Source organism: Drosophila subpulchrella, chromosome 3L (assembly GCF_014743375.2).
Source record: "Drosophila subpulchrella strain 33 F10 #4 breed RU33 chromosome 3L, RU_Dsub_v1.1 Primary Assembly, whole genome shotgun sequence".
Taxonomy (NCBI): domain Eukaryota; kingdom Metazoa; phylum Arthropoda; class Insecta; order Diptera; family Drosophilidae; genus Drosophila; species Drosophila subpulchrella.
The window spans coordinates 12471944-12498840 of record NC_050612.1 but is presented as its reverse complement, the minus strand read 5'-3'; the positions used below and the strand labels follow the sequence as shown (position 1 = coordinate 12498840).

At 41.8% G+C, this 26897-nt stretch overlaps 2 protein-coding genes across 17 annotated transcripts in view; both read left to right on the top strand.

Annotated features, from left to right (window-relative positions):
- The window catches only part of LOC119553078 (ankyrin-3), a 71249-nt gene that overhangs the window by 23012 nt on the left and 21340 nt on the right, over window positions 1–26897 (top strand). For 14 of the 15 annotated variants that reach the window (XM_037863221.1, XM_037863214.1, XM_037863219.1 and 11 more), the window contains 2 exons: window positions 12–110; window positions 173–253. In XM_037863221.1, coding sequence (XP_037719149.1) covers window positions 12–110; window positions 173–253 — 180 coding nt within the window. Of the gene's footprint in view, window positions 1–11; window positions 111–172; window positions 271–26897 lie in introns of those variants that run through there. The other variant, XM_037863223.1, reaches the window with a different exon arrangement.
- Window positions 1257–26897, top strand: part of LOC119553081 — a 40816-nt gene continuing 15175 nt past the window's right edge. For both annotated transcript variants that reach the window (XM_037863230.1, XM_037863228.1), the window contains exon 1: window positions 1257–1539. The gene's annotated coding sequence lies outside the window, so the exon portion shown is untranslated. The remainder of the gene's footprint in view (window positions 1540–26897) is intronic.

The window sequence follows — 26897 nt, the reverse complement described above, 5'->3', positions numbered from 1 at the left end:
CACTTCTTCAGAGAGCGAAATCCCGCACTCCCAGACTCCACCACCTACCCCAAGTGACACAAAGACCGATAAGCAGAACGAGGAGCCAGAACTGATCAGCTTAGAACGTGGTAAGTTGTTATACTAAAAATGCATCATAAATCTGTTGAATATACAAGCCATTTAAACACAGATTACCTGGCTGACACGGTAACCACTCTGCACACAACCACAGAGTCGACCCTTGAACGCGTCTCTGCCATTACCAAAATTGGTAAGTGCGAATCCTGAAATGGGTGGCTGCCTCTATGCTCAATTTCTATGCAATTTGTAATTGTTATGTAAACTTACTTTATATATTTTCCTATTTTTGCCTTTTTCGGTAAAAGAATATAAATCTGTAACCTTATTTTTGTACACCCCTTCATTTAACTTGAATATTTTCAGTTGTTTTTTGCCACAATCCGTAGTGTTTCTTGAACTATCTTTCAGTTTTAACCCATTCCGTTACTCCCACTATTCTATGTTCCTCTACATTTCGTCTTTATTTAAGTCTAAAGGCTTTTTGTATGCAAAGTACCATTCAACCATTAAACGATTGCGATCTAAGAACTATTAGTTAGCTAAATGTATTTATAAAAACGAACGGCAAACTGCTACTGTGTGTATCTTAATCAAAAAAGTCTGTAAGTGCGGCAGCAAACGTGCCATAAATCGAAAGTAACAGGGGATTTCCCAATCCTCAGATAACAAACGCCAAACTGAAGCGCATTGAATGAATACGACCACGAAATCACGCATATATTCACTTGTACCGAAGCGAATGTCGCTAAGTTTCCAGATAATCTAATTACGTTAACACTGACGAAAGGTCGTAGAAACATGGCTAATTGTCTGTCTGGCGCCGTTCTGCGCAGTGTATGCATAACATTCGGAGGTGTCAATGTCAGTGGGCCAGCCAATCGATAGATCGAACCTCCAATCGATTTTTCGTTACTAACTTTAACTTGTTCTCGAAACGCTCTCCGCTCGCATATTCTTTCTTGATGACCGGAGAAAGCCTATTAGTCCGTTAGCCCTCGGAAGATATGCACAGTTAATAGCATTTCCCGGGGGCTCTTTATATAATTTACGGCTGTTCAATCCACCGCAGGGTGGTGAAAAACCCGACCCCTGCGCAGTTATGTCATAGGGCCAGGGGGCAAAAAGCTAGCGAAAGCCGAGCGGTGGCATATACCTAATTTAATTTGCTTCTGGCATTCTTGCAGTACAGCAATAGCCGCATTTTTCGGGCAGATTTAGTCACGAATTTGAATTTCCCAAGTACGCGCGACTCGGAATTTAGACAGAGCCACGTCTCTTTGGCCAAAGTAGCGACTACTAGTTTATCTGTGTTATTTTGTGTTACAAAGAAATTATTCACGAGCAGGAGGAGTAACTTTTCAGAAGCACCTTGGTGTTGATTTGTGATTTTGGTTCAATCAATGCGCAACGGAATAAACTATTTAAAATAAACTTAACCAAACACTAAAGTAACTTTAAGTCTATTGTATTTTAATGGTAAGTTCTCATGTATAAAAACAATCAATTTGAAAAGTTGCCACAGTTTTAGGACCTATGTTTATACATCTATGATGGGTATCGTTTTCTGATAGGTCTCTCTCATTGTTGTCCTCTCAACTCATGGTCTACCAATTACGTTTGCAATTTTAAACAAATATTTAAGCAATTGAGTTTATGTTTTTCATTGAACTACTGCAAGCTACAATTTAAATAATTCGATTTGTGTTTAACCTATGTAATTACCTTGTTTACTATACTCGTACTCAATCGGCCTATAGATGTTATCTATGGATAAGCCAACGCATATAATCTACAATACTACTTATATTAACATTCGTTTAGCAATTACTAAGATTTTTTTCATTAAGATAAACACTTTTGGCATACTTTTGGATTTCCGAAATTGAACAAAACCAATTTGAAACCTCACCCATATTGGGATCAGCAAGGAGCTGGGCGACCACCAGCCGTCTTTCGATCTCCATATGAAATTCAATGATTCATCGAAGAACACTCCAATGAACAACCATGGCCTTCAGTTTGCAATGTTTATGTTTGATTTGTTTTTCGCAAATAATTATGTGTTCTGTTGCTTTTCGTAACTTTATCAATCCTTAACGAAAAAGCATATTCTTACTATATATATTAGAATAATAGTGTACTATAACTGAATGTTAAGTCGATCCACATCCAGATCTCACTGTAGCATCTCTATATAGTATATAGCATATCAAAATCGTATTCGTACTATTTGTCATTATTTGCGAATTTACAACCAACAGCCACAATTATATTAGCCTCACTGTATAATCAACAAATGATTTGTTTGCACCCAGACCCACCAGCCCAGCGTGCTTTTTAAAGTAATTGGTTGCTTATAGATCACTTTAAATGTCGTACGAGTATGTGACATATGATGTCGTGGTTTGTTCTTAAACTTGCAATACTAGCTTATTTTGACTTTTGATTTTAATATCAACATAAACATTGCTTAAGTATTTGCGAAACAAAAATATGCAAACGTAATCAGCTCAGCTCATGAATTTTACTCGAAGCATAAAGTTTTGTGCAGCATCCAAGCAAGCAGAATCGGGCCCAATAATCCACGACCTCATATGCAGCATCTGTACCTATGTATCTGAATGAAGCTCAGCTTTACCTATCCCTATCGGTTTAGCTAAGCTCCATCTGGCATCTGTTAAATGCGAAACAGATATTTTGATTTCGCTTTTCAACTAAATACTACAAAATAAGCATTAAGTGCATGTTTGTGCCTGCTGCTGGGTTTTTGGCGTAAAGCTTGTAGAAAGAATATATGCATATGTATGTACCGACCTGTAAGTACGTATGTATGTATGTTGGCAGCTCAATTGCACTGTGTACATAGACTAACCCACCATAAAGAGCCTATGGTATGATTTTAAATTGGTGTTAACTGTGTTTATATTGCCATGTTTTCTACTCCACTCTACTTCTAACCAAACCCTCTTTTGCCATCCCCGGAATGCCTCAAACAGAGCACTTCAGTGTTCATAATGTAAAAACCGAAACCTTTACAAGAACAGATGAACCTGATAAGCTGCTTCATAGTGTGGTAGCTCTCCCCGATATTCCAAAATTGTACTCACAAGACACTACCTCATTTACAGAAATGAGTACAAGTAGTCAAACCCCGAAGATGACAACAACGACGACCCTGACAGCACAAATAGATCGCACCAAAGTAGACTTGACTATTCCAGAAAAAGATCAGCTGAAGAAGGAGCTGAAGGATCAGCCCGCAGTAGAAGTAGATGCAGAAGCAGAGATAACTGCCAGTGATAGGGAGTACTTAGAGCACATTATGGGCTGTGGTGATGTCAGACGCAAGATAATGCGTTTGGAAAGCAGTGGCAGCACAGAATCAGTGGATTCAATTGGCAAGCAAACCGCTGTCACTCCCAAATACATAGGTGATAATGTGCCAGTGGTGCGAGAGGTGGTGCAGAGCATTGAGGATAAGATCTGCGGCACAGTGGTGTCGGCTATTCCGTTTACAGTGCAGAAACGGCAGCCTCATGAAGATGATAAAGAACCAGATGTAGTAGAGCTAGAAAGGCAAATACTTACGCCAGCTGATTTGGCCCTGGAAAAGTTGACCAGGTGTGAGCCACCCGCTGAGGTGGTAAAGATTTCACCTATAGAGGCCATGGCTATTGGTCTTAAAGATATTGATGAAGAAGTTTGTGAAAAAGTTTGTGAGAAGCGCAAGTCCTTTGTGGTAGCTGAAGACTTATGTGAAACGGAAAAGACTTTAACAGAACAGGTAATAGATTTAAATAGGGAAGTAGAACAGGTACCTGCAAAGATTTTAACTGAAGCTATTGAGGAGCACTTAGACTTAGAAGATACGGATGTCAGAGAAGTTTTACCAAAGGTTAGGGAAGTCGTGCAGGACATTGAACGTAGGTACCCCACTGCGAGTCTAGAGGCAAAGCCTTTTAGTCCTCGAAAACGCTCGACCCAAGACCGTAAAGCTGATGTTTCGTCCATAGACCAACAGATTTTAAGCGAAGCCGATTTGATTTTAGATGGTTTGGGCTCTAAGCACATACCAGAGCAAAAAGTGCAAACGCCCGTTTTTTCCACGGAAAAGACGAGCACCAGTACTGAAAACCTCGAAGACGTGTGTGAAAAGAAGTGCTCAAAGCGCACAATTTCAGATATGGCAAAGGTCTTTGAAAGGCAAGGAGACGCAGAAATTTTACCAACAATTAAAAATGTCAAGTCGACTACGGCCAAGTTCCTAGAGCATGAGTCCGTAGTATTCGATATAACGGAAAGTATTAAAGAGTTCGAGGCCAAGAGTATTTTACATGAAGGACTAACGGAGATCGCAGAAAGTCAAATAAGGTTTTTAACAGAATGTGATAAACAAGAATTTCCATTAGAATCAATTAAGGATACTAAACTCGTAGAATTTCCAAAAATTGCTCACACCCTTGAACGATTACATTCCATTTCCAAATCTGACGTCCAGGATACAAAGGAGTTTGCCCACGTAGCTAAAGAGCATGAAGAGAAAATGGATAAACTCGTTTACCAGAGTGAACAACTAATAGCACAAAAAGGTAATCAAAACCTTGATATGGATGTTAGTGTCAAGTTTCCAACACACGAAAAATCAGACGAGCTTCAGACACACCAGTACTTGGCCTCCAAGAACTCTGAACTGGCCACAATGACTGACAACACGCAGAATAAGTTTCCATCTGATGTGAAAACCTATTTAGATAACCAACCAATTGAAAGTGATAGTGACGAAGAGCTAGACAATCTAAGAACAAAAAACAAACTACAACATTTGTCGAAAATTGAGCACGTATCTATTATAGACTCATCTAGGATAGTCGAAACTACTCATAATAAAAAGATAACCAAGTTTCCGACAGCAAACGATATATTTGACTGCAAGTCAAATGTTTTCGTAATAACTAATCCAAAGGAATATGCCAAGAATGAAAGTGGGGAAGAGCTTGTTATTTCTAAACATCAAATCAAGAATGTTACACAGCCAATAGCTATGGGAACCCCTTTTATCAGTGATGCGGAAAAATCACCTCTTCAACATGATGATAAACCAAAGTCTCTTGAGCAAAAAGACGAAAAGGTCCCAACTAATCTAGATGACAAGCTCAAATCACCGATTGAATCAGTAAAGCCTAGTCCAAAAGAGTATTCTGACGATGAAAGTGATGATAAGTTCATAATTCCTAGGCTCCAAGACAAACCTGTTAGCGATCCAATTCCTTCGGTAACTCCTTCCACTAGCGCTTTAGATAAAATACTTTTTGAAGATGACCTAAAGCCCAAGGAAGTTACCACTTTCAAGGCCGAGGAAACTTTAACCACAATTCAATCCAGCATTAAGTCCGCAAGCACTATTGTTGAATCGGTAGAAAGCAAGAGCAGCAAACCTTTAGATCCTTTTGCAATCTTGAAAGATGATAAGATCCCAACTTCATTAGATGACAAGCCCAAGTCCCCCATTGAGACGGTTAAGACAATTCCAAAAGAGTATTCGCACGATGAAAAGAAAGAAGAGTTCGGAATTCCTAGGCCCCAAGACAAGGCTATTACCCAGCCAATTCCTTCGATAGCACCGTTAATCAGTGTGGCAGATAAATCACCTCTTCAACCCGATGACAAACCAAAGTCTCTTGAGAAAAAAGACGAAAAGGTCCCAACTAATCTAGAAGACAAGCCCAAATCACCGATTCAATCAGTAAAGCCGAGTCCAGAAGAGTATTCTGACGATGAAAGTGATGATGAGGTCACAATTCCTAGGTCCCAAGACAAACCTGTTAGTGAACCAACTCCTTCGGTAACTCCTTTCACTAGCGGTTCAGATAAAATCGTTCTTAAAGATGACCTCAAGGCCAAGGAAGTTACCACTTTCAAGGCCGAAGAAACTTTAAGCACAATTCAATCCAGCATCAAGTCCGCAAGCACTATTGTTGAATCGGTAGACAGCAAGATCAGCAAACCTTTTGATCCTTTTGCAATATTGAAAGATGATAAGATCCCAACTTCATTAGATGACAAGCCCAAGTCCCCCATTGAGACAGTTAAGACCATTCTAAAAGAGTATTCGGACGATGAAAGTGACGAAGAGTTCGGAATTCCTAGGCCCCAAGACAAGGCTATTACCCAGCCAACTCCTTCGATAGCACCGTTAATCAGTGGGGCAGATAAATCACCTCTTCAACCTGATGACAAGCCAAAGTCTGTTGAGCAAAAAGACAAACAGGTCCCAACTAATCTAGAAGACAAGCTAAAATCACCGATTCAATCAGTAAAGCCTAGTCCAAAAGAGTGTTCTGAAGACGAAAGTGATGAAGAGTTCACAATTTCTAGGCCCCAAGACAAACCTGTTAGTGAATCATCTCCTTCGGTAACTCCTTTCACTAGCGGTTCAGATAAGATCGTTCTTAAAGATGACCTCAAGGCCAAGGAAGTTACCACTTTCAAGGCCGAGGAAACTTTAAGCACAATTCAATCCAGCATTAAGTCCGCAAGCACTATTGTTGACCCGGTAGACAGCAAGATCAGCAAACCTTTCGATCCTTTTGCAAAATTGAAAGATGATAAGATCCCAACTTCATTAGATGACAAACCCAAGTCCCCCGTTGAGACAGTTAAGACCATTCCAAAAGAGTATTCGGACGATGAAAGTGACGAAGAGCTCGGAATTCCTAGGCCCCAAGACAAGGCTATTACCCAGCCAACTCCTTCGATAGCACCGTTAATCAGTGGGGCAGATAAATCACCTCTTCAACCTGATGACAAGCCAAAGTCTGTTGAGCAAAGAGACAAACAGGTCCCAACTAATCTAGAAGACAAGCCCAAATCACCGATTGAATCAGTAAAGCCTAGTCCAAAAGAGTATTCTGACGACGAAAGTGATGAAGAGTTCACAATTCCTAGGCACCAAGACAAACCTGTTAGTGAACCAACTCCTTCGGTAACTCCTTTTACTAGCGCTTCAGATAAAATCCTTCTTAAAGATGTCCTTAAGCCCAAGGAAGTTACCACTTTCAAGGCCGAAGAAACTTTAAGCACAATTCAATCCAGCATTAAGTCCGCAAGCACTATTTTTGAATCGGTAGACAGCAAGATCAGCAAACCTGTTGATCCTTTTGCAATACTGAAAGATGATAAGATCCCAACTTCATTAGATGACAAGCCCAAGTCCCCCTTTGAGACAGTTAAGACCATTCCAAAAGAGTATTCGGACGATGAAAGTGACGAAGAGCTCGGAATTCCTAGGCCCCAAGACAAGGCTATTACCCAGCCAACTCCTTCGATAGCACCGTTAATCAGTGGGGCAGATAAATCACCTCTTCAACCTGATGACAAGCCAAAGTCTGTTGAGCAAAAAGACAAACAGGTCCCAACTAATCTAGAAGACAAGCCCAAATCACCGATTCAATCAGTAAAGCCTAGTCCAAAAGAGTATTCTGACGACGAAAGTGATGAAGAGTTCACAATTTCTAGGCCCCAAGACAATCCTGTTAGTGAACCATCTCCTTCGGTAACTCCTTTCACTAGCGGTTCAGATAAAATCGTTCTTAAAGATGACCTCAAGGCCAAGGAAGTTACCAGTTTCAAGGCCGAGGAAACTTTAAGCACAATTCAATCCAGCATTAAGTCCGCAAGCACTATTGTTGAATCGGTAGACAGCAAGATCAGCAAACCTTTCGATCCTTTTGCAAAATTGAAAGATGATAAGATACCAACTTCATTAGATGACAAGCCCAAGTCCCCCGTTGAGACAGTTAAGACCATTCCAAAAGAGTATTCGGACGATGAAAGTGACGAAGAGCTCGGAATTCCTAGGCCCCAAGACAAGGCTATTACCCAGCCAACTCCTTCGATAGCACCGTTAATCAGTGGGGCAGATAAATCACCTCTTCAACCTGATGACAAGCCAAAGTCTGTTGAGCAAAAAGACAAACAGGTCCCAACTAATCTAGAAGACAAGCCCAAATCACCGATTCAATCAGTAAAGCCTAGTCCAAAAGAGTATTCTGACGATGAAAGTGATGAAGAGGTCACAATTCCTAGGCCCCAAGACAAACCTGTTAGTGTACCATCTCCTTCGGTAACTCCTTTCACTAGCGGTTCAGATAAAATCGTTCTTAAAGATGACCTCAAGGCCAAGGAAGTTACCAGTTTCAAGGCCGAGGAAACTTTCACCACAATTCAATCCAGCATTAAGTCCGCAAGCACTATTGTTGAATCGGTAGACAGCAAGATCAGCAAACCTTTCCATCCTTTTGCAAAATTGAAAGATGATAAGATCCCAACTTCATTAGATGACAAGCCCAAGTCCCCCTTTAAGACAGTTAAGTCCATTCCAAAAGAGTATTCGGACGATGAAAGTGACGAAGAGTTCGGAATTCCTAGGCCCCAAGACAAGGCTATTACCCAGCCAACTCCTTCGATAGCCCCGTTAATCAGTGGGGCAGATAAATCACCTCTTCAACCTGATGACAAGCCAAAGTCTGTTGAGCAAAAAGACAAACAGGTCCCAACTAATCTAGAAGACAAGCTCAAATCACCGATTGAATCAGTAAAGCCTAGTCCAAATGAGTATTCTGACGACGAAAGTGATGAAGAGTTCACAATTCCTAGGCCCCAAGACAAACCTGTTAGTGAACCAACTCCTTCGGTAACTCCTTTCACTAGCGGTTCAGATAAAATCGTTCTTAAAGATGACCTCAAGGCCAAGGAAGTTACCACTTTCAAGGCCGAAGAAACTTTAAGCACAATTCAATCCAGCATTAAGTCCGCAAGCACTATTGTTGAATCGGTAGACAGCAAGATCAGCAAACCTTTTGATCCTTTTGCAAAATTGAAAGATGATAAGATCCCAACTTCATTAGATGACAAGCCCAAGTCCCCCATTGAGACAGTTAAGACCATTACAAAAGAGTATTCGGACGATGAAAGTGACGAAGAGTTCGGAATTCCTAGGCCCCAAGACAAGGCTATTACCCAGCCAACTCCGTCGATAGCACCGTTAATCAGTGGGGCAGATAAATCACCTCTTCAACATGATGACAAGCTAAAGTGTGTTGAGCAAAGAGACAAACAGGTCCCAACTAATCTAGAAGACAAGCCCAAATCACCGATTGAATCAGTAAAGCCTAGTCCAAAAGAGTATTCTGACGACGAAAGTGATGAAGAGTTCACAATTCCTGGGCACCAAGACAAACCTGTTAGTAAACCAACTCCTTCGGTAACTCCTTTCACTAGCGCTTCAGATAAAATCCTTCTTAAAGATGACCTAAAGCCCAAGGAAGTTACCACTTACAAGGCCGAAGAAACTTTAAGCACAATTCAATCCAGCATTAAGTCCACAAGCACTATTGTTGAATCGGTAGACAGCAAGATCAGCAAACCTTTTGATCCTTTTGCAATATTGAAAGATGATAAGATCCCAACTTCATTAGATGACAAGCCCAAGTCCCCCATTGAGACAGTTAAGACCATTCCAAAAGAGTATTCGGACGATAAAAGTGACGAAGAGTTCGGAATTCCTAGGCCCCAAGACAAGGCTATTACCCAGCCAACTCCTTCGATAGCACCGTTAATCAGTGGGGCAGATAAATCACCTCTTCAACCTGATGAAAAGCCCAAGTCTCTTGAGCTAAAAGACAAACAGGTCCCAACTAATCTAGAAGACAAGCCCAAATCACCGATTGAATCAGTAAAGCCTAGTCCAAAAGAGTATTCTGACGACGAAAGTGATGAAGAATTCGCTATTCCTAGGCCCCAAGACAAACCTGTTAGTGAATCAACTCCTTCGGTAACTCCTTTCACTAGCGCTTCAGATAAAATCCTTCTTAAAGATGACTTCAAGGCCAAGGAAGATACCACTTTCAAGGCCGAAGAAACTTTAAGCACAATTCAATCCAGCATTAAGTCCGCAAGCACTATTGTTCAATCGGTAGATAGCAAGATCAGCAAACCTTTTGATCCTTTTGCAATATTGAAAAATGATAAGATCCCAACTTCATTAGATGACAAGCCCAAGTCCCCCATAGAGACAGTTAAGACCATTACAAAAGAGTATTCGGACGATGAAAGTGACGAAGAGTTCGGAATTCCTAGGCCCCAAGACAAGGCTATTACCCAGCCAACTCCTTCGATAGCACCGTTAATCAGTGGGGCAGATAAATCACCTCTTCAACCTGATGACAAGCCCAAGACTCTTGAGCTAAAGGACAAACAGGTCGCAACTAATCTAGAAGACAAGCCCAAATCCCCGATTGAATCAGTAAAGCCTAGTCCAAAAGTGTATTCTGACGACGAAAGTGATAAAGAGTTCACAGTTCCTACGCCCCAAAACAAACCTGTAAGTGAACCAACTCCTTCGGTAACTCCTTTTACTAGCGCTTCAGATAAAATCCTTCTTAAAGATGACCTCAAGGCCAAGGAAGATACCACTTTCAAGGCCGAAGAAACTTTAAGCACAATTCAATCCAGCATTAAGTCCGCAAGCACTATTGTTCAATCGGTAGATAGCAAGATCAGCAAACCTTTTGATCCTTTTGCAATATTGAAAAATGATAAGATCCCAACTTCATTAGATGACAAGCCCAAGTCCCCCATTGAGACAGTTAAGACCATTCCAAAAGAGTATTCGGACGATAAAAGTGACGAAGAGTTCGGAATTCCTAGGCCCCAAGACAAGGCTATTACCCAGCCAACTCCTTCGATAGCACCGTTAATCAGTGGGGCAGATAAATCACCTCTTCAACCTGATGACAAGCCAAAGTCTGTTGAGCAAAAAGACAAACAGGTCCCAACTAATCTAGAAGACAAGCCCAAATCCCCGATTGAATCAGTAAAGCCTAGTCCAAAAGTGTATTCTGACGACGAAAGTGATAAAGAGTTCACAGTTCCTACGCCCCAAAACAAACCTGTAAGTGAACCAACTCCTTCGGTAACTCCTTTTACTAGCGCTTCAGATAAAATCCTTCTTAAAGATGACCTCAAGGCCAAGGAAGATACCACTTTCAAGGCCGAAGAAACTTTAAGCACAATTCAATCCAGCATTAAGTCCGCAAGCACTATTGTTCAATCGGTAGATAGCAAGATCAGCAAACCTTTTGATCCTTTTGCAATATTGAAAAATGATAAGATCCCAACTTCATTAGATGACAAGCCCAAGTCCCCCATAGAGACAGTTAAGACCATTACAAAAGAGTATTCGGACGATGAAAGTGACGAAGAGTTCGGAATTCCTAGGCCCCAAGACAAGGCTATTACCCAGCCAACTCCTTCGATAGCACCGTTAATCAGTGGGGCAGATAAATCACCTCTTCAACCTGATGACAAGCCCAAGACTCTTGAGCTAAAGGACAAACAGGTCGCAACTAATCTAGAAGACAAGCCCAAATCACCGATTGAATCAGTAAAGCCTAGTCCAAAAGAGTATTCTGACGACGAAAGTGATGAAGAATTCGCTATTCTTAGGCCCCAAGACAATCTTGTTAGTGAATCAACTCCTTCGGTAACTCCTTTCACTAGCGCTTCAGATAAAATCGTTCTTAAAGATGTCCTCAAGGCCAAGGAAGATACCACTTTCAAGGCCGAAGAAACTTTAAGCACAATTCAATCCAGCATTAAGTCCGCAAGCACTATTGTTGAATCGGTAGATAGCAAGATCAGCAAACCTTTTGATCCTTTTGCAATATTGAAAAATGATAAGATCCCAACTTCATTAGATGACAAGCCCAAGTCCCCCATTGAGACAGTTAAGACCATTACAAAAGAGTATTCGGACGATGAAAGTGACGAAGAGTTCGGAATTCCTAGGCCCCAAGACAAGGCTATTACCCAGCCAACTCCTTCGATAGCACCGTTAATCAGTGGGGCAGATAAATCACCTCTTCAACCTGATGACAAGCCCAAGACTCTTGAGCTAAAGGACAAACAGGTCGCAACTAATCTAGAAGACAAGCCCAAATCACCGATTGAATCAGTAAAGCCTAGTCCAGAAGAGTATTCTGACGACGAAAGTGATGAAGAATTCGCTATTCTTAGGCCCCAAGACAAACCTGTTAGTGAATCAACTCCTTCGGTAACTCCTTTCACTAGCGCTTCAGATAAAATCGTTCTTAAAGATGACCTCAAGGCCAAGGAAGATACCACTTTCAAGGCCGAAGAAACTTTAAGCACAATTCAATCCAGCATTAAGTCCGCAAGCACTATTGTTGAATCGGTAGATAGCAAGATCAGCAAACCTTTTGATCCTTTTGCAATATTGAAAGATGGTAAGATCCCAACTTCATTAGATGACAAGCCCAAGTCCCCCATTGAGACAGTTAAGACCATTACAAAAGAGTATTCGGACGATGAAAGTGACGAAGAGTTCGGAATTCCTAGGCCCCAAGACAAGGCTATTACCCAGCCAACTCCTTCGATAGCACCGTTAATCAGTGGGGCAGATAAATCACCTCTTCAACCTGATGACAAGCCAAAGTCTGTTGAGCAAAAAGACAAACAGGTCCCAACTAATCTAGAAGACAAGCCCAAATCCCCGATTGAATCAGTAAAGCCTAGTCCAAAAGTGTATTCTGACGACGAAAGTGATAAAGAGTTCACAGTTCCTAGGCCCCAAAACAAACCTGTAAGTGAACCAACTCCTTCGGTAACTCCTTTTACTAGCGCTTCAGATAAAATCCTTCTTAAAGATGACCTCAAGGCCAAGGAAGATACCACTTTCAAGGCCGAAGAAACTTTAAGCACAATTCAATCCAGCATTAAGTCCGCAAGCACTATTGTTCAATCGGTAGATAGCAAGATCAGCAAACCTTTTGATCCTTTTGCAATATTGAAAGATGATAAGATCCCAACTTCATTAGATGACAAGCCCAAGTCCCCCATTGAGACAGTTAAGACCATTACAAAAGAGTATTCGGACGATGAAAGTGACGAAGAGTTCGGAATTCCTAGGCCCCAAGACAAGGCTATTACCCAGCCAACTCCTTCGATAGCACCGTTAATTAGTGGGGCAGATAAATCACCTCTTCAACCTGATGACAAGCCTAAGTCTGTTGAGCAAAAAGACAAACAGGTCCCAACTAATCTAGAAGACAAGCCCAAATCACCGATTGAATCAGTAAAGCCTAGTCCAAAAGAGTATTCTGACGACAAAAGTGATGAAGAGTTCACAATTCCTAGGCCCCAAGAAAAACCTGTTAGTGAACCAACTGCTTCAGTAACTCCTTTCACTAGCGGTTCAGATAAAATTCTTCTTAAAGATGACCTAAAGCGCAAGGAAGTTACCACTTTCAAGGCCGAAGAAGCTTTAAGCACAATTCAATCCAGCATTAAGTCCGCAAGCACTATTGTTGAATCGGTAGACAGCAAGATCAGCAAACCTTTTGATCCTTTTGCAATATTGAAAGATGATAAGATCCCAACTTCATTAGATGACAAGCCCAAGTCCCCCATTGAGGCTGTTAAGACCATTCCAAAAGAGTGTTCGGACGATGAAAGTGACGAAGAGTTCGAAATTCCTAGGCCCCAAGACAAGGCTATTACCCAGCCAACTCCATCGATAGCACCGTTAATCAGTGGAGCAGATAAATCACCTCTTCAACCTGATGACAAGCCAAAGTCTGTTGCGCAAAAAGACAAACAGGTCCCAACTAATCTAGAAGACAAGCCCAAATCTCCGATTGAATCAGTAAAGCCTAGTCCAAAAGAGTATTCTCACGACGAAAGTGATGAAGAGTTCACAGTTCCTAGGCCCCAAGACAAACCTGTAAGTGAACCAACTCCTTCGGTAACTCCTTTCACTAGCACTTCAGATAAAATCCTTCTTAAAGATGACCTCAAGGCCAAGGAATATACCACTTTCAAGGCCGAAGAAACTTTAAGCACAATTCAATCCAGCATTAAGTCCGCAAGCATTATTGTTGAATCGGTAGATAGCAAGATCAGCAAACCTTTAGAGCCTTTTGCAATATTGAAAGATGATAAGATCCCAACTTCATTAGATGACAAGCCCATTGAGACAGTTAAGACCATTCCAACAGAGTATTCGAACGAGGAAAGTTACGAAGAGCTCGAAATTCCTAGGCCCCAAGACAAGGCTATTACACAGCCAACTCCTTCGATAGCACCGTTAATCAGTGGGGCAGATAAATCACCTCTTCAACCTGATGACAAGCCAAAGTCTGTTGAGCAAAAAGACAAACAGGTCCCAACTAATCTAGAAGACAAGCCCAAATCACCGATTGAATCAGTAAAGCCTAGTCCAAAAGAGTATTCTGACGAAGAAAGTGATGAAGAATTCGCTATTCTTAGGCCCCAAGAAAAACCTGTTAGTGAACCAACTCCTTCGGTAACTCCTTTTACTAGCGCTTCAGATAAAATTCTTCTTAAAGATGACCTAAAGCGCAAGGAAGTTACCACTTTCAAGGCCCAAGAAACTTTAAGCACAATTCAATCCAGCATTAAGTCCGCAAGCATTATTGTTGAATCGGTAGATAGCAAGATCAGCAAACCTTTAGATCCTTTTGCAATATTGAAAGATGATAAGATCCCAACTTCATTAGATGACAAGCCCAAGTCCCCCATTGAGGCTGTTAAGACCATTCCAAAAGAGTGTTCGGACGATGAAAGTGACGAAGAGTTCGAAATTCCTAGGCCCCAAGACAAGGCTATTTCCCAGCCAACTCCTTCGATAGCACCGTTAATTAGTGGGGCAGATAAATCACCTCTTCAACCTGATGACAAGCCTAAGTCTGTTGAGCAAAAAGACAAACAGGTCCCAACTAATCTAGAAGACAAGCCCAAATCACCGTTTGAATCAGTAAAGCCTAGTCCAAAAGAGTATTCTGACGACGAAAGTGATGAAGAGTTCACAGTTCCTAGGCCCCAAGACAAACCTGTTAGTGAACCAACTCCTTCGGTAACTCCTTTTACTAGCGCTTCAGATAAAATCCTTCTTAAAGATGACCTCAAGGCCAAGGAAGATACCACTTTCAAGGCCGAAGAAACTTTAAGCACAATTCAATCCAGCATTAAGTCCGCAAGCACTATTTTTGAATCGGTAGACAGCAAGATCAGCAAACCTTTAGATCCTTTTGCAATATTGAAAGATGATAAGATCCCAACTTCAATAGATGACAAGCCCAAGTCCCCCATTGAGACAGTTAAGACCATTACAAAAGAGTATTCGGACGATGAAAGTGACGAAGAGTTCGAAATACCTAGGCACCAAGACAAGGCTATTACCCAGCCAACTCCTTCGATAGCACCGTTAATCAGTGGGGCAGATAAATCACCTCTCCAACCTGATGACAAGCCAAAGTCTGTTGAGCAAAAAGACAAACAGGTCCCAACTAATCTAGTAGACAAGCCCAAATCACCGATTGAATCAGTAAAGCCTAGTCCAAAAGAGTATTCTGACGACGAAAGTGATGAAGAGTTCACAATTCCTAGGCCGCAAGAAAAACCTGTTAGTGAACCAACTGCTTCGGTAACTCCTTTCACTAGCGGTTCAGATAAAATCGTTCTTAAAAATGACCTCAAGCCCAGGGAAGTTACCACTTTCAAGGCCGAAGAAACTTTAAGCACAATTCAATCCAGCATTAAGTCCGCAAGCACTATTGTTGAATCGGTAGACAGCAAGATCAGCAAACCTTTAGATCCTTTTGCAATATTGAAAGATGATAAGATCCCAACTTCATTAGATGACAAGCCCAAGTCCCCCATTGAGGCTGTTAAGACCATTCCAAAAGAGTATTCGGACGATGAAAGTGACGAAGAGTTTGGAATTCCTAGGCCCCAAGACAAGGCTATAACCCAGCCAACTCCTTCGATAGCACCGTTAATCAGTGGGGCAGATAAATCACCTCTTCAACCTGATGACAAGCCAAAGTCTGTTGAGCAAAGAGACAAACAGGTCCCAACTAATCTAGAAGACAAGCCCAAATCACCGATTGAATCAGTAAAGCCTAGTCCAAAAGAGTATTCTGACGACGAAAGTGATGAAGAGTTCACAGTTCCTAGGCCCCAAGACAAACCTGTTAGTGAACCAACTCCTTCGGTAAATCCTTTTACTAGCGCTTCAGATAAAATCCTTCTTAAAGATGACCTCAAGGCCAAGGAAGATACCACTTTCAAGGCCGAAGAGACTTTAAGCACAATTCAATCCAGCATTAAGTCCGCAAGCACTATTGTTGAATCGGTAGATAGCAAGATCAGCAAACCTTTTGATCCTTTTGCAATATTGAAAGATGATAAGATCCCAACTTCATTAGATGACAAGCCCAAGTCCCCCATTGAGACAGTTAAGACCATTACAAAAGAGTATTCGGACGATGAAAGTGACGAAGAGTTCGGAATTCCTAGGCCCCAAGACAAGGCTATTACCCAGCCAACTCCTTCGATAGCACCGTTAATCAGTGGGGCAGATAAATCACCTCTTCAACCTGATGACAAGCCAAAGTCTGTTGAGCAAAAAGACAAACAGGTCCCAACTAATCTAGAAGACAAGCCCAAATCACCGTTTGAATCAGTAAAGCCTAGTCCAAAAGAGTATTCTGACGACGAAAGTGATGAAGAGTTCACAATTCCTAGGCCCCAAGAAAAACCTGTTAGTGAACCAACTGCTTCGGTAACTCCTTTCACTAGCGGTTCAGATAAAATCGTTCTTAAAGATGACCTCAAGCCCAAGGAAGTTACCACTTTCAAGGCCGAAGAAACTTTAAGCACAATTAAATCCAGCATTAAGTCCGCAAGCACTATTGTTGAATCGGTAGACAGCAAGATCAGCAAACCTTTAGATCCTTTTGCAATATTAAAAGATGATAAGATCCCAACTTCATTAGATGAAAAGCCCAAGTCCCCCATTGAGGCTGTTAAGACCATTCCAAAAGAGTATTCGGACGATGAAAGTGACGAAGAGTTCGGAATTCCTAGGCCCCAAGACAAGGCTATTACCCAGCCAACTCCTTCGATAGCACCGTTAATCAGTGGGGCAGATAAATCACCTCTTCAACCTGATGACAAGCCAAAGTCTGTTGAGCAAAGAGACAAACCGGTCCCAACTAATCTAGAAGACAAGCCCAAATCACCGATTGAATCAGTAAAGCCTAGTCCAAAAGAGTATTCTGACGACGAAAGTGATGAAGAGTTCACAGTTCCTAGGCCCCAAGAAAAACCTGTTAGTGAACCAACTGCTTCGGTAACTCCTTTCACTAGCGGTTCAGATAAAATCGTTCTTAAAGATGACCTCAAGCCCAAGGAAGTTACCACTTTCAAGGCCGAAGAAACTTTAAGCACAATTCAATCCAGCATTAAGTCCGCAAGCACTATTGTTGAATCGGTAGATAGCAAGATCAGCAAACCTTTTGATCCTTTTGCAATATTGAAAGATGATAAGATCCCAACTTCATTAGATGACAAGCCCAAGTCCCCCATTGAGACAGTTAAGACCATTACAAAAGAGTATTCGGACGATGAAAGTGACGAAGAGTTCGGAATTCCTAGGCCCCAAGACAAGGCTATTACCCAGCCAACTCCTTCGATAGCACCGTTAATCAGTGGGGCAGATAAATCACCTCTTCAACCTGATGACAAGCCAAAGTCTGTTGAGCAAAAAGACAAACTGGTCCCAACTAATCTAGAAGACAAGCCCAAATCACCGATTGAATCAGTAAAGCCTAGTCCAAAAGAGTATTCTGACGACGAAAGTGATGAAGAGTTCAGAGTTCCTAGGCCCCAAGACAAACCTGTTAGTGAACCAACTCCTTCGGTAACTCCGTTTACTAGCGCTTCAGATAAAATCCTTCTTAAAGATGACCTCAAGGCCAAGGAAGATACCACTTTCAAGGCCGAAGAAACTTTAAGCATAATTCAATCCAGCATTAAGACCGCAAGCACTATTGTTGAATCGGTAGATAGCAAGACCAGCAAACCTTTTGATCCTTTTGCAATATTGAAAGATGATAAGATCCCAACTTCATTAGATGACAAGCCCAAGTCCCCCATTGAGACAGTTAAGACCATTACAAAAGAGTATTCGGACGATGAAAGTGACGAAGAGTTCGGAATTCCTAGGCCCCAAGACAAGGCTATTACCCAGCCAACTCCTTCGATAGCAGCGTTAATCAGTGGGGCAGATAAATCACCTCTTCAACCTGATGACAAGCCAAAGTCTGTTGAGCAAAAAGACAAACAGGTCCCAACTCGTCTAGAAGACAAGCCGAAATCACCGATTGAATCAGTAAAGCCTAGTCCAAAAGAGTATTCTGACGACGAAAGTGATGAAGAGTTCACAATTCCTAGGCCCCAAGAAAAACCTGTTAGTGAACCAACTGCTTCGGTAACTCCTTTCACTAGCGGTTCAGATAAAATCGTTCTTAAAGATGACCTCAAGCCCAAGGAAGTTACCACTTTCAAGGCCGAAGAAACTTTAAGCACAATTCAATCCAGCATTAAGTCCGCAAGCACTATTGTTGAATCGGTAGACAGCAAGATCAGCAAACCTTTAGATCCTTTTGCAATATTGAAAGATGATAAGATCCCAACTTCATTAGATGAAAAGCCCAAGTCCCCCATTGAGGCTGTTAAGACCATTCCAAAAGAGTATTCGGACGATGAAAGTGACGAAGAGTTCAAAGTTCCTAGGCCCCAAGACAAACCTGTTAGTGAACCAACTCCTTCGGTAACTCCTTTTACTAGCGCTTCAGATAAAATCCTTCTTAAAGATGACCTCAAGGCCAAGGAAGATACCACTTTCAAGGCCGAAGAAACTTTAAGCACAATTCAATCCAGCATTAAGTCCGCAAGCACTATTTTTGAATCGGTAGACAGCAAGATCAGCAAACCTTTAGATCCTTCTGCAATATTGAAAGATGATAAGATCCCAACTTCATTAGATGACAAGCCCAAGTCCCCCATTGAGACAGTTAAGACCATTACAAAAGAGTATTCGGACGATGAAAGTGACGAAGAGTTCGGAATTCCTAGGCCCCAAGACAAGGCTATTACCCAGCCAACTCCTTCGATAGCACCGTTAATCAGTGGGGCAGATAAATCACCTCTTCAACCTGATGACAAGCCAAAGTCTGTTGAGCAAAAAGACAAACTGGTCCCAACTAATCTAGAAGACAAGGCCAAATCACCGATTGAATCAGTAAAGCCTAGTCCAAAAGAGTATTCTGACGACGAAAGTGATGAAGAGTTCACAATTCCTAGGCCCCAAGAAAAACCTGTTAGTGAACCAACTGCTTCGGTAACTCCTTTCACTAGCGGTTCAGATAAAATCGTTCTTAAAGATGACCTCAAGCCCAAGGAAGTTACCACTTTCAAGGCCGAAGAAACTTTAAGCACAATTCAATCCAGCATTAAGTCCGCAAGCACTATTGTTGAATCGGTAGATAGCAAGATCAGCAAATCTTTTGATCCTTTTGCAATATTGAAAGATGATAAGATCCCAACTTCATTAGATGACAAGCCCAAGTCCCCCATTGAGACAGTTAAGACCATTACAAAAGAGTATTCGGACGATGAAAGTGACGAAGAGTTCGGAATTCCTAGGCCCCAAGACAAGGCTATTACCCAGCCAACTCCTTCGATAGCACCGTTAATCAGTGGGGCAGATAAATCACCTCTTCAACCTGATGACAAGCCAAAGTCTGTTGAGCAAAAAGACAAACTGGTCCCAACTAATCTAGAAGACAAGCCCAAATCACCGATTGAATTAGTAAAGCCTAGTCCAAAAGAGTATTCTGACGACGAAAGTGATGAAGAGTTCAGAGTTCCTAGGCCCCAAGACAAACCTGTTAGTGAACCAACTCCTTCGGTAACTCCGTTTACTAGCGCTTCAGATAAAATCCTTCTTAAAGATGACCTCAAGGCCAAGGAAGATACCACTTTCAAGGCCGAAGAAACTTTAAGCATAATTCAATCCAGCATTAAGACCGCAAGCACTATTGTTGAATCGGTAGATAGCAAGACCAGCAAACCTTTTGATCCTTTTGCAATATTGAAAGATGATAAGATCCCAACTTCATTAGATGACAAGCCCAAGTCCCCCATTGAGACAGTTAAGACCATTACAAAAGAGTATTCGGACGATGAAAGTGACGAAGAGTTCGGAATTCCTAGGCCCCAAGACAAGGCTATTACCCAGCCAACTCCTTCGATAGCAGCGTTAATCAGTGGGGCAGATAAATCACCTCTTCAACCTGATGACAAGCCAAAGTCTGTTGAGCAAAAAGACAAACAGGTCCCAACTCGTCTAGAAGACAAGCCGAAATCACCGATTGAATCAGTAAAGCCTAGTCCAAAAGAGTATTCTGACGACGAAAGTGATGAAGAGTTCACAATTCCTAGGCCCCAAGAAAAACCTGTTAGTGAACCAACTGCTTCGGTAACTCCTTTCACTAGCGGTTCAGATAAAATCGTTCTTAAAGATGACCTCAAGCCCAAGGAAGTTACCACTTTCAAGGCCGAAGAAACTTTAAGCACAATTCAATCCAGCATTAAGTCCGCAAGCACTATTGTTGAATCGGTAGACAGCAAGATCAGCAAATTTTTAGATCCTTTTGCAATATTGAAAGATGATAAGATCCCAACTTCATTAGATGAAAAGCCCAAGTCCCCCATTGAGGCTGTTAAGACCATTCCAAAAGAGTATTCGGACGATGAAAGTGACGAAGAGTTCGGAATTCCTAGGCCCCAAGACAAGGCTATTACCCAGCCAACTCCTTCGATAGCACCGTTAATCAGTGGGGCAGATAAATCACCTCTTCAACCTGATGACAAGCCAAAGTCTGTTGAGCAAAGAGACAAACCGGTCCCAACTAATCTAGAAGACAAGCCCAAATCACCGATTGAATCAGTAAAGCCTAGTCCAAAAGAGTATTCTGACGACGAAAGTGATGAAGAGTTCACAGTTCCTAGGCCCCAAGACAAACCTGTTAGTGAACCAACTCCTTCGGTAACTCCTTTTACTAGCGCTTCAGATAAAATCCTTCTTAAAGATGACCTCAAGGCCAAGGAAGATACCACTTTCAAGGCCGAAGAAACTTTAAGCACAATTCAATCCAGCATTAAGTCCGCAAGCACTATTTTTGAATCGGTAGACAGCAAGATCAGCAAACCTTTAGATCCTTTTGCAATATTGAAAGATGATAAGATCCCAACTTCATTAGATGACAAGCCCAAGTCCCCCATTGAGACAGTTAAGACCATTACAAAAGAGTATTCGGACGATGAAAGTGACGAAGAGTTCGGAATTCCTAGGCCCCAAGACAAGGCTATTACTCAGCCAACTCCATCGATAGCACCGTTAATCAGTGGGGCAGATAAATCACCTCTTCAACCTGATGACAAGCCAAAGTCTGTTGAGCAAAAAGACAAACTGGTCCCAACTAATCTAGAAGACAAGGCCAAATCACCGATTGAATCAGTAAAGCCTAGTCCAAAAGAGTATTCTGACGACGAAAGTGATGAAGAGTTCACAATTCCTAGGCCCCAAGAAAAACCTGTTAGTGAACCAACTGCTTCGGTAACTCCTTTCACTAGCGGTTCAGATAAAATCGTTCTTAAAGATGACCTCAAGCCCAAGGAAGTTACCACTTTCAAGGCCGAAGAAACTTTAAGCACAATTCAATCCAGCATTAAGTCCGCAAGCACTATTGTTGAATCGGTAGATAGCAAGATCAGCAAACCTTTTGATCCTTTTGCAATATTGAAAGATGATAAGATCCCAACTTCATTAGATGACAAGCCCAAGACCCCCATTGAGACAGTTAAGACCATTACAAAAGAGTATTCGGACGATGAAAGTGACGAAGAGTTCGGAATTCCTAGGCCCCAAGACAAGGCTATTACCCAGCCAACTCCTTCGATAGCACCGTTAATCAGTGGGGCAGATAAATCACCTCTTCAACCTGATGACAAGCCAAAGTCTGTTGAGCAAAAAGACAAACTGATCCCAACTAATCTAGAAGACAAGCCCAAATCACCGATTGAATCATTAAAGCCTAGTCCAAAAGAGTATTCTGACGACGAAAGTGATGAAGAGTTCAGAGTTCCTAGGCCCCAAGACAAACCTGTTAGTGAACCAATTCCTTCGGTAACTCTTTTTACTAGCGCTTCAGATAAAATCCTTCTTAAAGATGACCTCAAGGCCAAGGAAGATACCACTTTCAAGGCCGAAGAAACTTTAAGCACAATTCAATCCAGCATTAAGACCGCAAGCACTATTGTTGAATCGGTAGATAGCAAGACCAGCAAACCTTTTGATCCTTTTGCAATATTGAAAGATAATAAGATCCCAACTTCATTAGATGACAAGCCCAAGTCCCCCATTGAGACAGTTAAGACCATTACAAAAGAGTATTCGGAAGATGAAAGTGACGAAGAGTTCGGAATTCCTAGGCCCCAAGACAAGGCTATTACCCAGCCAACTCCTTCGATAGCAGCGTTAATCAGTGGGGCAGATAAATCACCTCTTCAACCTGATGACAAGCCAAAGTCTGTTGAGCAAAAAGACAAACAGGTCCCAACTCGTCTAGAAGACAAGCCGAAATCACCGATTGAATCAGTAAAGCCTAGTCCAAAAGAGTATTCTGACGACGAAAGTGATGAAGAGTTCACAATTCCTAGGCCCCAAGAAAAACCTGTTAGTGAACCAACTGCTTCGGTAACTCCTTTCACTAGCGGTTCAGATAAAATCGTTCTTAAAGATGACCTCAAGCCCAAGGAAGTTACCACTTTCAAGGCCGAAGAAACTTTAAGCACAATTCAATCCAGCATTAAGTCCGCAAGCACTATTTTTGAATCGGTAGACAGCAAGATCAGCAAACCTTTAGATCCTTTTGCAATATTGAAAGATGATAAGATCCCAACTTCAATAGATGACAAGCCCAAGTCCCCCATTGAGACAGTTAAGACCATTACAAAAGAGTATTCGGACGATGAAAGTGACGAAGAGTTCGGAATTCCTAGGCCACAAGGCAAGCTCGTTACCCAGCCAACTCCTTCAATAGCTCCTTTAATCAGCGAGGCAGATCAATTACCGCTTCAACCCGATGACAAACCAAAGTCTCTTGAGAAAAAAGACGAAAAGTTCCCATTTAATATAGAAGACAAGCCCAAATCACCGATTGAATCAGTAAAGCCTAGTCCAAAAGAGTATTCTGACGACGAAAGTGATGAAGAGTTGACAATTCCTAGGCCCCAAAAAAAACCTGTTAGTGAACCAACTGCTTCGGTAACTCCTTTCACTAGCGGTTCAGATAAAATCGTTCTTAAAGATGACCTCAAGCCCAAGGAAGTTACCACTTTCAAGGCCGAAGAAACTTTAAGCACAATTCAATCCAGCATTAAGTCCGCAAGCACTATTGTTGAATCGGTAGATAGCAAGATCAGCAAACCTTTTGATCCTTTTGCAATATTGAAAGATGAAAAGATCCCAACTTCATTAGATGACAAGCCCAAGTCCCCCATTGAGACAGTTAAGACCATTACAAAAGAGTATTCGGACGATGAAAGTGACGAAGAGTTCGGAATTCCTAGGCCCCAAGACAAGGCTATTACCCAGCCAACTCCTTCGATAGCACCGTTAATCAGTAGGGCAGATAAATCACCTCTTCAACCTGATGACAAGCCAAAGTCTGTTGAGCAAAGAGACAAACCGGTCCCAACTAATCTAGAAGACAAGCCCAAATCACCGATTGAATCAGTAAAGCCTAGTCCAAAAGAGTATTCTGACGACGAAAGTGATGAAGAGTTCACAGTTCCTAGGCCCCAAGACAAACCTGTTAGTGAACCAACTCCTTCGGTAACTCCTTTTACTAGCGATTCAGATAAAATCCTTCTTAAAGATGACCTCAAGGCCAAGGATAATACCACTTTCAAGGCCGAAGAAACTTTAAGCACAATTCAATCCAGCATTAAGTCCGCAAGCACTATTTTTGAATCGGTAGACAGCAAGATCAGCAAACCTTTAGATCCTTTTGCAATATTGAAAGATGATAAGATCCCAACTTCATTAGATGACAAGCCCAAGTCCCCCATTGAGACAGTTAAGACCATTACAAAAGAGTATTCGGACGATGAAAGTGACGAAGAGTTCGGAATTCCTAGGCCCCAAGACAAGGCTATTACCCAGCCAACTCCTTCGATAGCACCGTTAATCAGTGGGGCAGATAAATCACCTCTTCAACCTGATGACAAGCCAAAGTCTGTTGAGCAAAAAGACAAACTGGTCCCAACTAATCTAGAAGACAAGCCCAAATCACCGATTGAATCAGTAAAGCCTAGTCCAAAAGAGTATTCTGACGACGAAAGTGATGAAGAGTTCACAATTCCTAGGCCCCAAGAAAAACCTGTTAGTGAACCAACTGCTTCGGTAACTCCTTTCACTAGCGGTTCAGATAAAATCGTTCTTAAAGATGACCTCAAGCCCAAGGAAGTTACCACTTTCAAGGCCGAAGAAACTTTAAGCACAATTCAATCCAGCATTAAGTCCGCAAGCACTATTGTTGAATCGGTAGATAGCAAGATCAGCAAACCTTTTGATCCTTTTGCAATATTGAAAGATGATAAGATCCCAACTTCATTAGATGACAAGCCCAAGTCCCCCATTGAGACAGTTAAGACCATTACAAAAGAGTATTCGGACGATGAAAGTGACGAAGAGTTCGGAATTCCTAGGCCCCAAGACAAGGCTATTACCCAGCCAACTCCTTCGATAGCACCGTTAATCAGTGGGGCAGATAAATCACCTCTTCAACCTGATGACAAGCCAAAAACTGTTGAGCAAAAAGACAAACTGGTCCCAACTAATCTAGAAGACAGGCCCAAATCACCGATTGAATCATTAAAGCCTAGTCCAAAAGAGTATTCTGACGACGAAAGTGATGAAGAGTTCAGAGTTACTAGGCCCCAAGACAAACCTGTTAGTGAACCAACTCCTTCGGTAACTCTTTTTACTAGCGCTTCAGATAAAATCCTTCTTAAAGATGACCTCAAGGCCAAGGAAGATACCACTTTCAAGACCGAAGAAACTTTAAGCACAATTCAATCCAGCATTAAGACCGCAAGCACTATTGTTGAATCGGTAGATAGCAAGACCAGCAAACCTTTTGATCCTTTTGCAATATTGAAAGATGATAAGATCCCAACTTCATTAGATGACAAGCCCAAGTCCCCCATTGAGACAGTTAAGACCATTACAAAAGAGTATTCGGACGATGAAAGTGACGAAGAGTTCGGAATTCCTAGGCCCCAAGACAAGGCTATTACCCAGCCAACTCCTTCGATAGCACCGTTAATCAGTGGGGCAGATAAATCACCTCTTCAACCTGATGACAAGCCAAAGTCTGTTGAGCAAAAAGACAAACAGGTCCCAACTCGTCTAGAAGACAAGCCCAAATCACCGATTGAATCAGTAAAGCCTAGTCCAAAAGAGTATTCTGACGACGAAAGTGATGAAGAGTTCACAATTCCTAGGCCCCAAGAAAAACCTGTTAGTGAACCAACTGCTTCGGTAACTCCTTTCACTAGCGGTTCAGATAAAATCGTTCTTAAAGATGACCTCAAGCCCAAGGAAGTTACCACTTTCAAGGCCGAAGAAACTTTAAGCACAATTCAATCCAGCATTAAGTCCGCAAGCACTATTTTTGAATCGGTAGACAGCAAGATCAGCAAACCTTTAGATCCTTTTGCAATATTGAAATATGATAAGATCCCAACTTCAATAGATGACAAGCCCAAGTCCCCCATTGAGACAGTTAAGACCATTACAAAAGAGTATTCGGACGATGAAAGTGACGAAGAGTTCGGAATTCCTAGGCCCCAAGACAAGGCTATTACCCAGCCAACTCCTTCGATAGCACCGTTAATCAGTGGGGCAGATAAATCACCTCTTCAACCTGATGACAAGCCAAAGTCTGTTGAGCAAAGAGACAAACCGGTCCCAACTAATCTAGAAGACAAGCCCAAATCACCGATTGAATCAGTAAAGCCTAGTCCAAAAGAGTATTCTGACGACGAAAGTGATGAAGAGTTCACAGTTCCTAGGCCCCAAGACAAACCTGTTAGTGAACCAACTCCTTCGGTAACTCCTTTTACTAGCGCTTCAGATAAAATCCTTCTTAAATATGACCTCAAGGCCAAGGAAGATACCACTTTCAAGGCCGAAGAAACTTTAAGCACAATTCAATCCAGCATTAAGTCCGCAAGCACTATTTTTGAATCGGTAGACAGCAAGATCAGCAAACCTTTAGATCCTTTTGCAATATTGAAAGATGATAAGATCCCAACTTCATTAGATGACAAGCCCAAGTCCCCCATTGAGACAGTTAAGACCATTACAAAAGAGTATTCGGACGATGAAAGTGACGAAGAGTTCGGAATTCCTAGGCCACAAGGCAAGCTCGTTACCCAGCCAACTCCTTCAATAGCTCCTTTAATCAGCAAGGCAGATCAATTACCGCTTCAACCCGATGACAAACCAAAGTCTCTTGAGAAAAAAGACGAAAAGTTCCCATTTAATCTAGAAGACAAGCCCAAATCACCGATTGAATCAGTAAAGCCTAGTCCAAAAGAGTATTCTGACGACGAAAGTGATGAAGAGTTCACAATTCCTAGGCCCCAAGAAAAACCTGTTACTAAACCAACTGCTTCGGTAACTCCTTTCACTAGCGGTTCAGATAAAATCGTTCTTAAAGATGACCTCAAGCCCAAGGAAGTTACCACTTTCAAGGCCGAAGAAACTTTAAGCACAATTCAATCCAGCATTAAGTCCGCAAGCACTATTGTTGAAT